This window comes from Artemia sp. Qi Xiang Cuo, chromosome 2 (assembly GCF_049724085.1).
Source record: "Artemia sp. Qi Xiang Cuo chromosome 2, ASM4972408v1, whole genome shotgun sequence".
Lineage (NCBI taxonomy): Eukaryota > Metazoa > Arthropoda > Branchiopoda > Anostraca > Artemiidae > Artemia > Artemia sp. Qi Xiang Cuo.
In genome coordinates this window covers 76639296-76654792 of record NC_142795.1, presented here as the reverse complement: position 1 = coordinate 76654792, position 15497 = coordinate 76639296, and the positions used below count along the sequence as shown (strand labels likewise).

General features: G+C 34.4%; 1 protein-coding gene across 1 annotated transcript; it reads left to right on the top strand.

The window, feature by feature from the left end:
• Positions 1–3098: 3098 nt before the first annotated feature.
• Positions 3099–15036, top strand: LOC148955634 (EEF1A lysine methyltransferase 1). The gene is made up of 5 exons (XM_089103267.1): positions 3099–3159; positions 4524–4725; positions 6458–6608; positions 11167–11376; positions 14886–15036. Exons 2-5 carry the CDS (start codon positions 4537–4539, stop codon positions 15011–15013), a joined length of 678 nt encoding a protein of 225 aa, XP_088959393.1. The 5' UTR covers positions 3099–3159; positions 4524–4536; the 3' UTR covers positions 15014–15036.
• Positions 15037–15497: the final 461 nt, after the last annotated feature.

Below are 15497 nucleotides of genomic sequence, written 5' to 3'. Positions count from 1 at the left end.
TAATTCAAGTTAGATGCAAGGATACCAAATAGGAAAGGCTTGGATTGGGCATATGAATTAGATAATATTTCTCCAACAATATGTTTTAGCATGTTTGATTTTTTTAGGAGTTTAAGGACAGAAAACGTGGTATTTGTATGTTTTAAATATCACAAAAGCTAGGAAAAAAATGAAGTATGAAATTGTACTGTTCCACTAAACTAACGTAATAATCTGTTTTCGGATGGGTCGCAAACCCCGGGAAGATCGGGAGATAGAGTAGTGATAACCATAAAACCCACGATTTTAATGAATAGATAACAAGTTATCATTTAGGTGAATTGCAACGGTCATCCAGGCTGAAATGTTTGTAATACAACAGGCAGTTAAGAGACTGGAGCAATTAAAAAGTAGAGGTAGGGACAAACATGTGCCATATCTGATAACCAAGCATGCCTTAAGACTCTTGAAAATATTAAGAGCAGGCAAAAATCCAGGTTGGAGTGCTCTGAAGATTTAAACAAACTAGGATTCATTAGTAGCCATATTACACTCAAGTGGGCTTCAGGATATTCTAGGATCACAGGTGCTAGCTAATGGGGAAGTAGCTAAGGAAGGAGCTTTAATGACTTGTTATGGGCCGAAACCTTTCAATTATGTCTCTCAGGGTTTCTGGATAGCTCGCATAGAAAGATAGGACGTAAAGAAACAAAGGAAGTAATTTCAATGTTAGAGCCCACGCTGACGAAGCATCTCCTTTGACTTATATGATCTGGAACTCGAATGGTTGCTGAAGCTATAACCGAAATTGGAAATTTTACTTTAATTATTTCAACTGAATTGGAAGAGCTCTTTCCTCAGTTTGCAGAAAACACCAAATAGTGATGGAAGCAAGAAGGTATCTAATAGAAAAATATTCAGCCCGGATTAGACAAGGAAGTTAGGTAAGAGATAAGAAGTACTTTTAGATGCTGGTTGGGAGTTGAATCAAAAGTTAGGTAGGGTTGTATCCTGTCCTTGTTTGTATGGATTATTTTGAAGGACTTTGCCCTAATGCATAACAAAGGCAATGAGAGAGGATGGAGTTAAGCGAAGAAGCAAAAATCACCTAGACTTATATCATACAGATGATTCTAGATGAGCGTCCTAGATAAAATGTTAGCAAAGTAAATGAGTTTTCGGACGCTTGAGGATTGAGAAAGCAAGAAAATGTTTGTAAATTGGTTTTATGGAGACTAGGTCGCTTAGACTAGGAATGAATAAAGGTGAAGACATAATGTCGGGTAACGAAAAGATCAATCAAGTTAATAGCGTCAATTACTTTGGCAAAAATCGTTAGTGAGAATGGTGGATACAGTGAAGATGTAAAGATCAGGGTAGCAAAGACCCAAGTTATTTCAAAGTTTGTAAGAATAGGAAGATAAGTCTGGAAGCCAATATCGGAAGCTATGATAATGACAGTGGTCAAGTATTATTCTGAAACACTGGTATTTCGAAAGGCAAAGGAAGAATTTCTAAGGATAGATTTACCTAAGATAGATTACCTACCCATTTGACTAGCCGTATGTTAAACCACAAGCTGTATAAAAAAAATACGATTTGGTGTCCCTTTCTAGGGCTAAAGGAATGAAATATTGTGATGGCTAGCAAAAACAACGGAATACCGAAGATTGTGGATTTTTTCCATTTATCTGAGCTCAAACATCAAGCAGGCTACCCACCAATGGAGTGGGAAGAGATCATAAGGAATGATTTAAAAGTTATTTGAACTTTATCTGAGGGGATAAAGAGCGAAGCTTTGAATATACCGGGGCAGAGAAGGAGTGTGCACAGCTGTGTTGGCCTCAGGTGGCTTGGTGCTGGAAAAATTTGTTTTTAGCAATAGCTGTTAAATGACCTGTGAGCGCTGAGTTTTTCAAATAATAGAATTATAGGATTTTTGAGATTTCCAATATTAACTTTATGCCTAATTTATCTTTTTAAAATAAGTAGTTTGAGGAATCTCTTTTTAAGAATATCTTTTTAAGAATTTCTCTTTTTAATTTATTTAACACATTTGAACTATCTTATGTTACATTAAAAACTTGTGAATCACCAATAGATATACCAAATCCGTAAACATCTGACTTTCGATCAATTTATTCAAAATTTATTATGCAAAAATCGCTGTTGGGAAAAAAACACGGCTAGTGGAGAGCTGATAACTAGTATAGAGATTGCAAATGTATTTCCAATTTCAGAGGAAAGATTTATATTAGTGCAAAAAAACTTACTGCCCAAGAAGCTAAATTCATTAAAAAGCGAAAAATAACGTAAAGCGTCAATAATATGCAATAAAAAACACTCCAGAAATTGATCACAAAAATGGGTACTATAAAATAATTGTTTATGTTTGCCTGTCCCAGTGGCGTAATTTCTCAAAATCCTGAGAAGGGGGGGGGGGGCAAGGTTGGAGCCATTTTTTCCCAAATCAAGTGAAAATGACAGTAAGAACTGAGAAATGAGCCATATAGCTCCATAAAGGTAAAGATAAACTAAAGAAAACTGATTTGTTTCTGTGGATGTTTGAATTATGAAGGCCTATCTTAGTTTTGACCAGATTTTTGAACAGACTAAATTTTAATGAGGGGAATGGGGGGGGGGAGGGTGGGCTAAAGTCTGGGAAGGGAAGTTGACCCCCTGCCCCATAGCAAATTACAACCCTACTGGTCTACCAAAATGGTGCTTCTGGTTTAATGGTAGGCTTATGTTTTCTTTCTCAATTGAAGCATTAGATTGTATCACGTATTTCTGTTATTAATCCGATGAAAATAGAATAAGGAATATGGTCCAGATTCTCAAAAATTTCGTGGTCAGATTTAGCCGGTATTTGTTAATCCAAAGTCATCTAATTTTAAAATCATGGTCGTGATTTCAAAAGTTTGGCCTATTTCTCACGGTCCTAATTTCAATGTCTAAGGCTTACTGTTTGCTTTGATTTTTGTGGCCTAGTAAAGAATAATGATAGCTGTATCGCCATAATTCTGAGAGAATCTGAAAGTTGCGATCATAATTTCGAAATAATTTTTTTTAACATGATTCATGTTAGATTTTGGCAAGATGCGCCCTCTGTTTTTAATCAATGATAGTCCAATTTGTATCTGCCATCTACTTTCGAAGCTAATTTTGACCACTCTAAAGGTAAGATTTTTTCCATTGTTTCATGCTGAGAAAAAAGTTGTGGAATATCCCCAAAATTACGAATATTATTTTCCTATAATCCTAATATGAATAAGTGTGATTGTAAAGCAACCTAAATAAGCAGAGAAAAAGAAAGGATATTTTCAGTAATAACAATTTTGAAAATACAGATGGCAGAAATGTAGTCTCGCCCAGTGATACAATTGATGGCAAGTTTAAACCCATAGAATTTTGAAAAAAATTCTCCAGGGGTTTTATTGTTTTTTTGAATTTTTAGAATTCTTCAAGAAATCCTTCTAATTTTTTTTTTTTAACCAAAGGCTCTGTAAACCCTTTGAGTTTTCTTAATAACCTTAAAAAAAATCTCCAGTGTGTCTGACAATAGCCAAATTTTGTTTTTTTTTGTTGTAGCTCAGACATTTTCTTTTGCAATTCTAAGTGGGAGACGTAATATACTCATATAAAATGACTAATTCAAAAGAGTCAGTACCCTAAAAGGTACAACTGAAATTTTTTTTTTTTTTTATTTAATTCCATTAAGGGATGGGTTTGATAGTAAAAGTCTTATGCAAAGAAAGGCAAAGAAAGATCTGTTACTGTGAGAAAAGTGAGCAAATCATGAAATGTTCCTTAACTGATGAGTTCATTAAAGTTTTTTAAACCGGTTAATCAAATGGAAATTTATTGCAAAAGTTGTGCTCTGAAGATGGATGAATGAGAACAAAGTTTCAGTGACGTAGCAGAGGTTACGAATCGATTGAAGTGAATTTGATAACCAAATTTTGTATATTTAACTAAAAACCTATTTTTGCTTGAATTGCCTTTTGATTTCGGTTCGTCGATCCACAGGCTACATGTTTAGATCTCTATATCTACATATTATATATTTGGGATATATTATTGGAGTTCCAGTGACACAATAAACCATACCCTAAAGTTATAAATTTCTTGTAGGCAATCAGGGACCCTACCTGGGGGAAGGGTTCAACTCCCTTCCCCAAGATTCATAGCCCCTCCTGGATTTTGAAAATATCATCCTTTGGTTTTTGAAAAATAGATTTTTAAAAATACACTTTTCTGTATTTCTAGATAATTCTAGATAGTTCTAGATCTCGACGCTACAAAATATCCTTATCCAAAGGCTCATATTAATAATATCCGTTTATATATTTTCATTCTAAAATAGGTTGCCTCCTCCCAAAATGCAATGTCGCCTCCACCCCAAGGGAAAGAAGAGGAATTGTATATCCTTCATGTCCTTTTTTGTTATTGGTTGTCTTTTTCGAAGGATTATTCAGTAGTTTTTATTGCTCTATTGTATAATACTAATTTGACTGTTTCTACAAATAAATATTTTATTTAAGGACAATTAAAGCCATGATGCAGTCTGAGAACACAGCCAGCATTGACAATGGCAGCTCAAATTTAGAAGATATAAGTGAAGAATTATCTGGCAGTACGTTGGCAGCTCTTCAGGAGTTTTTAGCAGAAAAGGCAGAGAGAGAAGACAAACTCCAAATGATTGCTAACGGCAACGCCCATGACATAGATTTCGACGAAGATTGGGTAAGTTTTTATCTCCCAGAGGAACTGGCTAAAAATAATTCTAGATACTCGTAACTTACCGTAGATTAAACAATAACCTGTACGATAAATGTGCTTCATTGATACTCTAAGGGGTATCTATAGGGGTATAATGAAATAACGGTTGAGACGGCTTGGCTACATTTTATGAACGACGGATGATATATCGCGAAAAATCGTGCTTTTTAACCACCAGTCTGAGACCAAACGTCAGGGCCGTATCTATGATTTTTGTTCTTTTTTTTGTGTGTGTATGTGGGGGGGGGGGGGTTACAAAAAGGCTTTCTTTCAGGAGGGGGGGGGGTACAAAACAAGCATCAAAAAATCTTTATATTTATTTTTGTTACGTTTTTACGAGCCAGACAAACATTTCGAGAGAGGTGGGGTCAAACCCCCTAACCCTCCTCCCTGGCTCCGGCCTTGCCAAATGTTAAGCAGGTCTTTCCCAAGGTCAGTAGAAAGCACTTTAAACAGGCTGGGAAGGAGCGGGAGCCTGCATAGCTTTGCTGGCTTTGGGTGGCCTGGTGCTGCAGCGAGGTGCTAGTAATAGGTAGTAGTATATTTGTTTCTGTATTTAATTTTAATCTCATTTTTTTTTTTAATTTACACTTTTCGCTCTATAGTTTTTACTTTTAGTTATAATACAATAATTCCAAGTTATTCTTTTTCTCACGCATTAATAGTATATAAAAAAATATGGCAAGCAAATGTACGCTCAGAAAAAAGGCTTATGAAAGAAAATAATTTGTGCCCAAACAAAATTTTGTATCTCACATTTATTTTTCCAAAACAATGAGCCAAAAAGGGATCAAGAGTCCTCAAAGGGATTTCCTATTTTTGGTAAAACCCAAAGTCTCTTAATATTTTACTCGAATGTCAAAGAAACTATATTCAGAAACCGGAGATATTCTTGTCAGTGGCATCTCGGTATATTAGCCTACACTGCATAGTATACTACATATACACTGCCACAGGGCTCTCTCACGGGGGTATATCTGGTTCAGCCTTCACCGTCCTCGAGGAATTTTTCCTCGTTTTGTAAATTGGTCTTAAAATGTAGGTAAAAAACTGGGTTTGAAACAGGAACTGTGAACGGGAATCATTAAGCTATTGCCTTTTATAATTCATATGTTGTAGTGACTGTCGTACATTCGTGTAGTAAAGCCAGTTAAACAAAAACAAGAAGTAAAATTAAAAGATGGGCAATATATTACAAGCTTTGTTCAGTCTTAAAAATAAAAAAATAAAAAATCTGAGAAAATTAACCTACAAATTCTGATAAATTGATTGTGTTTGGAATTTCATTTCAGATAATAGCTTATATATAAGGAAGTAACTCTTAGTCTACAGTAGGGGCTTGAAAAATACCTAGGGGCTTGAAAAGAGAAGATATTAAATCGAAGAGAGTTAACGCATCAGAAAACTAAGAGTAGGAACATAGTTGTGCACTAAATTGTATGCATTATTCTTCCTCGTTATCCCCTTGTCAGTGAATATTACTTGTTCATAATTTTTTCATTGAGGGGGATAGGTCTTTTATCTGTATCGAGTCAAGTACAGTGGTGCCAGATAAAATTATCATCGTTATGTTGATCAGCCCAAATGTTTTGAAAATAGGCTATATCCACATTCCTACTGCATGCCTACATTTTATGCCCACCTGCATGTTTGTATATAATATTTACCAGCTTTAATAAATTGATTTCTTCTTCAGCAACTAAGTCAGTTCTGGTACGATGAAGAAACGGCAAACAAACTGGTTGAAGAAGCTCTAAGGGTTGTTGGAGATAAGGGAACTATTGCTTGTGTATCGTGTCCAACAGTATATAAGGCATTGAAGAAGTGTAAACCTGACGACGTAAATGGTTAGTATATGTTTTTTTCGTTTCATTAGCTCATAATTTCTCAAACTGGGGATGTAGGGATGGGGCAATTCCATAGACAAGGAGTCACAGAAGTCTGGAAAAAACTGAACAAGTGTATGAAAAATCTTTCATTTATTGACTAACATATTATCAATCAAATGAACACGGGAATGCAAAAATATATCACAGAAATAGAATCATGTATTAATTGATGACTAATGAGAAAATTAGGCCTTATTTATAAAATAAATAATTAGGCTCAAGTTATTATTTAATTATAAGCGGTCGCAAAATTAGAAAGGTTGAGAAACGATGTGCTAGCCAATTATTTGGGTTTGATATTGTTTCCCAAAACAAGAATAAAATAGCCTGAATCCACTTTGCTTTCAAATCTGGAACAAAAAATGAAAAAATTGTTAAATTTTATAATTCATTTTTTCAATGATTGATATTATATAAATTATATAAACGCTGATACAACGAATAACGTATAGAATTATGAAGAAAGTATATTGAAACTTTTAAGACACCTTTTCATCTGTTATGAAATAGAGAAGAAAGAAACATTAGCCTATAGGCTGAAGTGAGATTGGACTGACAACTCTTCCAGTAATGAACAACATTAAAACAAACAGAAATTATCGTGTACGTGAGGGGGCTGTCTTTTCCTCAACCTTCAATCTTTACGCAAAAATCTTAACATTCTTTAAAAGTACTTTTCGTTCAAATCCAACGGCCTTTGTGTTTGAGAAGTCTTTCTCAAAAATTAAGACAAGAAGTCAAACTTTAGCGCAAACACAGAGTGTTGAGGAAAGGGCAGCCCCCCTGATATACGCAATAATTTTCGTTCTTTTTAAGTTTTAATGTTGCTCCTTACTTTCAGCTGAAAAACAGTGCTTTAAAATTCAATTTCTGACCGTTTTTCAAATCGTGCAAGGAAATCCACACTCCCCCCATGTAAAGCTTCCCATGAAAAATACCCTTTGGAAAATTTTCTCTCCATGGAAAATTCCACCCGTGGAAACTCTCCCCCCCCCAAAAAAAAAAAATCCTTAAATTTCACAATAATAATAGCCTACTATATGTGAACAATAGGCAAATTGCGTATATTCAGCCATTTCAACAATGACTATGGGGGGCATGTCATCCCTAAAGGCATAGTTATTGGATCTTTCAACTATGATGAATAAAATGTTTATCTCAAAACTTTGATCGGACATCTTTGATGAAAAAGTGGCATGGGAGGGGGGCTAGTTGCCCTTCAAACTTTTTGGTCACTAAAAATAATACTAGAACTTTTTTTCCGTTCAAATGAGCTCTCTTCTGATTTTCTATGGTTCGATCCCATCACCCCTTGGAAAAGAACGTCAAATAAAGACGCGTTCGTGATCTGGCAAAAAATACAAAATTCCACATTTTTGTAGATAGGAGCCTGAAACCTCTGAAGTAAGATTGTCTGATCTGCTGAATCTAACGGTGTAATTTTCACTAGCATCACGTGACTTTTTGGTTTGTCCTCCCCCCCCCTTTTTTCGAAAATCAGGCAAATTTTCCCAGGCTCGCACTTTTTGATGGGTAACATTGAAGTTATTTAGTTTTATATATTTAGAATCAGCATAAAAAGCAATTTGTTTGTGGTATATGTTTTTATTAAAGTTCCGTTTTCAAGAGTTTCGGTTGCTATTGGGCCGAGTTGTTATTTTCTTTCCTCTCTGAATTTCATTTGTCATGTATAGCCAGTGTGGTCTAAGAATGTATTTACGTAACTTACGAATTAACTTACGTAACAAACTTCCTTATTCATATATTTTTAATATGCATATTAGGGGGTTCCCCTCTTAGTCAATACCTCGCTCTTTACGTTAAAGTTCGAATTTTGTTCAAATTCTTTGAAAATGACCCCTTAATCACAAAGACCATTAATTAGAATAAATAGCTCCTATGAAAGTACTAAAAAAAGCTTTAGCGCAAAGAGCGAGGTATTGACTAGGGGGCGAACACAATAATATACGTAAGAATTTCTGTTCGTTTCAAATTTTGATGTTGCTACTTACTTTCAGTTGAAAAGCTTGTTTTTTTAATTAATTAAATTTCTGATCGTTTTTTTTTTAAATAACACTGGGAAATCCGGCGCCCCCTTCATAGCAATGTCCCTTCCCCAATTAAAACTTACTCCATGCAAAGATATTCCCACGTAACCCCCGATCACCCCCCCCCCCACTACCAGAAAAAATCCCCCCTGAAAATGTCTGTATACTTCCGAATAACCAATACTATGTGTAAACATTGAGCAAAGTGCATAACTTGTAGCCCTTCTCCCGGGGACTGTGAGAGATTAAGTCATCCTCAAAGACACAGTTATTATATTCGACCATTCAAAAAAAAAAAAAAATGGCTATCTCAAAAATTTTTGATCGGGTGACTTTGGGAAAAAAATGAGCGTCGGAGGGAGCCTAGTTGCCCTCCATTTTTTTGGTCACTTAAAAAGGGCACTAGAACTTTTAATTTCCGTTCGAATTAACGGAAATTACCGCGATATTCTAGGTTCACTCCCGCGATATTCTAGGCCCTTAAAGCGATATTCTAGGACCACTGGGTCGATACAATCACCCCCTGAAAAAAAAATATAATAAACACGCATCCGTTATATTTCTTCTGGCAAAAAATACAAAATTCCACATTTTTGTAAATAGGAGCTTGAAAGCTCAATAGTAAGGTTCTTTGATACGCTGAAACTGATGGCGTGATTTTCATTAAGGTTCTATGACTTTTAGGGGGTGTTTCCACCTTTTTTCCCAAACCAGGCAAATTTTCTCTGGTGTGTAACTTTTGATGGGTAGGACTGATGGGTATAAACTTGAAGAAACTTATATATTTGAAATCAGCATAAAAATCTGATTCTTTTGATGTATCTATTGGTATCAAAATTCCGTTTTTTAGAGTTTCAGTTACTATTGAGCCGGGTCGCTCCTTACTTACAATTCGTTACCACGAACTGTTTGATAGAAAACAAACCGGTATTAGCCTATAGACCGAAGTTTGAATAGTTGATGATGTTGATGATACGATTATTCTTTTACTGAAGTTTCTGTTTCTTATAGTCTGTGCGCCACAAACATTTTATTGAAGTTGACATTTATAGATCAAATCTTGCAATAATTATTCCACCCGCTTCCCGTGGTCTGATTGAGCTAAAATTTTGTACACGCGTTGAACCCTCCAACCCTCCCCACAGCTAACTTTAGGACAAGGCTCAGATATACAAATAATATACATGTTTAAAACTAATACACTTTTTGCACTGCTGCCATACCTATTCATAGTTTCGAAGAAGAGGTAGGCACAGTGTCGGGTTGAAATATTACGTTAGTTTTGAACCCTTAGTTTTTAACAAATCGAAAACTCGTTGAAGAAAATTTTGTGAGAATTTAGCAAAATATTTCTGTTAGCTAACAATTCTATTTCCGCTGCCCAAACTAATGCCTGTTAGCTAACATTGTTAGCAAACAATTGGATGACGAAAAAACTCCTTTAAAGGTTATGATTGCAAATTGATTACAATATTTGGGCAAGATGAATAATAATAAATAGCCATTTGTACATGGTGGGCCAAAAGTAAAGGGCCAAATAAAGGCGACAAAATTATTTTCTTTGGCAAATTTACCTTAATGAGGTTAAGAAACTTGTATTGTTAAAAATGAAAAATAACATCCTGCGTGTGCCTTCCATTTTCTGCTTCACGAATTTTAGCTCGTTTGATTACCTCTGCCCAAGGCGTATCCAGGGTATAGGGGGTTTGACCCCGCCCCCCCCTAAATGTTTGTCCAACTCGTAAAACGTAACAAAAATGAATATTTTTTTTGGTGGGTTTTTAAGTCTTTTTTTGTACCCCCCCCCCCCCCAAAAAAAAAGTCCTGGATACGACTCTGCCTCTGCCATAAGCTTTTTCTAAAGTTTCCGATTTTATTTCTCTAGTGAGGTTTTTCTTTAGCTCTATTAAAGATTGGGACTTGTTGACAAAAACCTTTTCCTTTAAATATCCCCACAAGAAGAAGTCGAAGCTAGTAAGACCATAAAAAAAATAAAAATAAATAAAAATATAATTAGAAATAGTTATTTAAAAATTAAATGGGTCAGGGATTTTTTCCCACTTTGTATTAACTGTAGGATGTTTGATTGTTTTGTATTAACTGGATAAAACTGTGTCATTATGTCGTGTTACAGAAATGATAACACGAATTACCATAAACTTAAATGTGTAAAGTGCTTTTATCTCCAAACGTACTAAATACAAAAGATGTTCATGTAATTATGAAAATTAAAATTTTCAAGATGAAAATGGAAGCTTTGGGAGTTCATGCGAATTAACTTGTGTTTTAACAGTTATGAAATGTTATGACTACTCACAGTTCATTTTTAGTTCTAAAAATTAAATTTTTTCCTGAAGGAAAAACGTTTTCTCAGGTTTTGGCACAAAAATAAATCTTTGATTAGTCACTCATTCTTTTGAATAATCAAAACTTTACTAAAGGGAATTTGATAACATTTTATTTTGCAGTTTTTGTACTTGAACATGACACCAGATTTTCTGTTTATGGACAGGATTTTGTCTTCTATGACTATAAATCCCCTTTGGAAATTCCAATGCACCTTCGAGAGCAGTGTGACCTTGTCATTGTTGACCCTCCATTTTTGTCAATGGAGTGTTTGACGAAAACATCTCTATCCGTCAAATTACTTGCAAAAGAAAAGATTATTCTTTGTACAGGTAGGTTATTAAAGGTTGTAAATACACTATACCAAGGTCTGTTGCTACGTACGTTGTTTGGTTAAGGTTTGCTTTTTAATTACAATAATTAATTACATATATTACAATTACATTTAATTACAATAATTTAATTACAATTCTGACAAAGAGACAGTTGAAGTTTTTTTAAGCCCACATTTTTTAACTTCAATGGGAGTTGCTTTAGACAAGAATAGAGGGAGGGGATGGAAGAGGATTTCCCACGTAACTTTCCTTCACTCCGATGAATATTTTTCAATTCAGCCTGCAATATGGTGCTGCAAAGGGGTAATTTCCCTGTTATTGAAAATTTTTTTTAATTGTAATGTGAAATACCAACTTTATCTGTTTATCTGCACAGAAGGGCTGTGGTACCCAATATAGATGCTTGAAAAAACTCCCCTTGGAGAGATAGAGAGAGAGAAATAATTTATTTACCAAAATAACGCTTACATAATCTTTCAACAATCATCGGGGAAAACCATTGGGTTGTATATGATGGTTGTTTCCATCCTTATAATCTACTAATATATATTCACACTTCACCTATAAATCAAAATCACAAAAAAAGTAGTGAAAATATAACAACTTTTAACTATTAGCACACACTATTAACCAATATCGTCGATAAACCATAAATGACGTGGAAACGAATTACTAGCGACATTTTGAAAACGTTAAAATGAATGACGATCTTAAATTTCCTTTAGATCCCTCCCCCCAAGAAATATTTTAAGGGATGCACTTTCTCTGGGATTGCTTTCATTCTCAGAGTACTGTTACAGGCACATAAACATGATTATAATACTGGGAATCTTACCTAGTCATGGTTGCTATCAGAACAAGATTGGTATATTTCTACATATAAATGTTGATGTGTAGATAACGTTAATTTTCAGCAGCACAGTTGAGTTTCCTGCTTATTAGTTCCACGTCGTCACTCTTTGACTGATATCGATTAAGTGGAGTTTAGATGCTCGAAGTTCCGGTATTAAAAATACAGCCTCTGAGAGAGCAATTTTAGTAAACGGCTACATTATTCAACCAGGGAAACCCTCAGTGAATTATCATATTTTAAGAGGCAAGCCTTTTACCATGAAGCGTCCAACCAGGAGCGTTACTAGCCAAAATGTTGCATTTCCATCTTTGAAGTCAAAGCATGGCCTGTCGAGTTCGAATTTCTTGCTAGAAATTCTTTGTAGATATCTGAGAACGAAGAATTCTTAATAATAGTTTTCGTATTCAACTTTTTAGTGAAGTAAGAATCCGTCCGTAAAAAAAATGAAATAAATAAATAAAAAAAAAAGTTAAAGAATGTCAAAAAAACGGTAGAATCTACTTATTAGTTAACTAGTAAAGTAAATCAAACGAGACTGGTGAACAGAAATGGTACATATTTAGGGGAAAGAGCCTTTTTTCCAATGCAACCTGCTCCAAGACTTGTCCTGGATTTCAGTTTTCTTTACGGTATATACTATTGAAATATGATTTTTTGAAATCTTAAAAAAAAGGTTCTTTGGTTAAACTAAGGAGTAAAAAAAAGGTACAAATATCATCAAATAAATAAATAAGTTAATCTGCCATAGTGTTTTTACCATTTTCGTAGCTGCGGACAGTAAATATTATTGCTATTACATTAACAATATCGTAATAAAAAAGAATAAAGATCCCCCAGAGGCATTGATGGCGCATAGTGTCGACAATTGTCGATGTTTCAGTTGCCGTTCCGGATTTATAGTATCGAAATAGTAATACAATAATTGAAGCATATGATATAATGGTGATTAATAACATAATAATAGTATAATTAATACTATTAATATAGTTACTATAATGTATGCTCAGAACCGAAGAGCATGTCTCACATTTACAGAATGAAAATGACTCTTTCAAGCTGTGCCAATAGCCTTTCTTACAAAAATTTCTGAAGAGTTTCATAGATATGGCCCCGACAAAATACTACACAATAGCACAATCATTGCAATATGCGACTAGCTAATACTCCATTCACAATGAGTTTTTACTGATACCGAGACTTAGCTAGTACTAATTTAAACCAATCAGGATTTTTCAGCCAATTAGAAAGTTCTATGAATAAGCTGATTAGCTGAAATTACCGCTAACGAAATCTCGGTACAAGTTAAATCTCATTGTGAATGGGCCTTAAACAGCTGGACAGCCGCTGGCAAGAATGATGGAATCTTCCACGAAATGTCAAATAACAGAAAAAGCTCTAGAAAGAAACCGTTGCTGGTAGCATGTAAGAAAAATGCTTGGAGCTCGCAAAACATGCTATATGTGCTTCAGTATACATTAATGATTCTGCAGATCAAATTAATGCAATTAATGATGATGGCAAAAAATATGAAGGGAGTAGTACAATTTATTCCACATATCAGCCCTTAACTGGAATATATACTTTTTATTACAATAGCTTCCTTATTATCTTAAGAAGTGCTGAAAAATTGGTTTTATCATTAAGTAAATATTGATTTTTTTTTTAAATAACTAAAATTATACTATTTTTTCTTATATTACTTTTATTAACTTCACTTATATTACTTATTGCCACTTTTATTATCCTCCCAGGAAATGGAAAATATTAGAGAACGTTCTGGATAGAAACCTTATAAAACCATTGCTTTTATAAGTTGATGTCTGTAGTCCCATATATGACTGTTAACTGTAGTCTACTGTAAATTGATATGTCTATGGTAAAGAGCAGTGGTTACCAACTGATTTTAGGCCATGGCCTACTTAGGCATTTCTAGAGTCCCGATGCCCTACTCGCAGTATTTATATTTTGTTATTCAAATGTTTACCTGTATTCTCCTGAAGGAGGCTTAACAGAGCATTAAATTGGTATCTTTTCGGGTTGTCCTCTAGGCATACTTTATACTAATTAAAAATATTGTCTGATTACAACACCTTTTATATAATGTATAACGTCATTGCAGTACTGTCATATATCTTTTTTGCTCTTTCAATGCATGTGAATGCGACAATATTCACTCGAAAAATATATATTTTTCTAAATTAAGGCTTTAAAACATAGTTAGAAGAAGGGTGACTCCTGCCTATGACCCACCAAAATATTGGCATGCCCCACGTTGGGTATCCTGGCTGTAGAGGGATGTGCGGAGAACAATAGCTCATCATCGGAAACAGACTGTGATTTACCTTTTGGTTTTGGGCGAAACTATGAGTTTTAAGTTTCAGAGCCTAAAGTGCTAGATAGACAAAAAACAGGGTTTCTTTGGCTAATATTTCAAATTTGTAAAACATGTACACTCGGAGCAGGAAGTTCCTTTGGCCAGGCCATAAAGCGCCATACTAAGTGAGATTGGTTGAGCTAACTAATTGAGATTAAAACTAAGTATTCCACAAGTATTATTAAAAAATGGACCCCTTTTGAATAAATACGGTCGTTTTTAGGTTAAAAATGCTATTTCATTACAGCTACTAAATTATTTGAAATTAATCTTTTTTAGGAGATATAATGGGCGAGCTCGGATGCCGTCTTCTCCACCTGGTTAAGCAAGATTTTCAACCACGTCACAAGAACAACTTGGCTAACGATTTCGCATGTTTTGCTAATTATGATCTTACGATAAGATAAATACATAATCATCTTCTTTTCTAGTTTATTTTTCATTATTTCAAATACTTTTGATATTTATCTGCTTACAGGAAAAAGGGCTTTACTCTAAGGACTCTTATAATATTCTTGGATAAAAAAATATAATAATTTTTTACAATTTTAGTTTTTATAATTTTTATATAAATTTTATGCTTATGATTTTCCATGCTCAAAGTATGGATATTTGGAGTCAAAAATGCACCTCTTTTGACACATAAAAGTCTTATATCTTAGGCAAATCTTTTCTTAGTTCCTTAAAGCAAAGGGCTACGAATAAGTCAATTTAGAAAAGTTTAGCCACACGTTTGAGAAAGTCCACGTTGAATTATAGTCCACAGCCCCCTTTAGTATAATGAAATGGTGTTTATACTCACCTTAGCTATGGAAATAGGGGCTATAACCAAGGGCGCAACCGGAATTTTTTTTTATCAGTGTGGGGGGTTACAAAAAACCCTTACAAAAC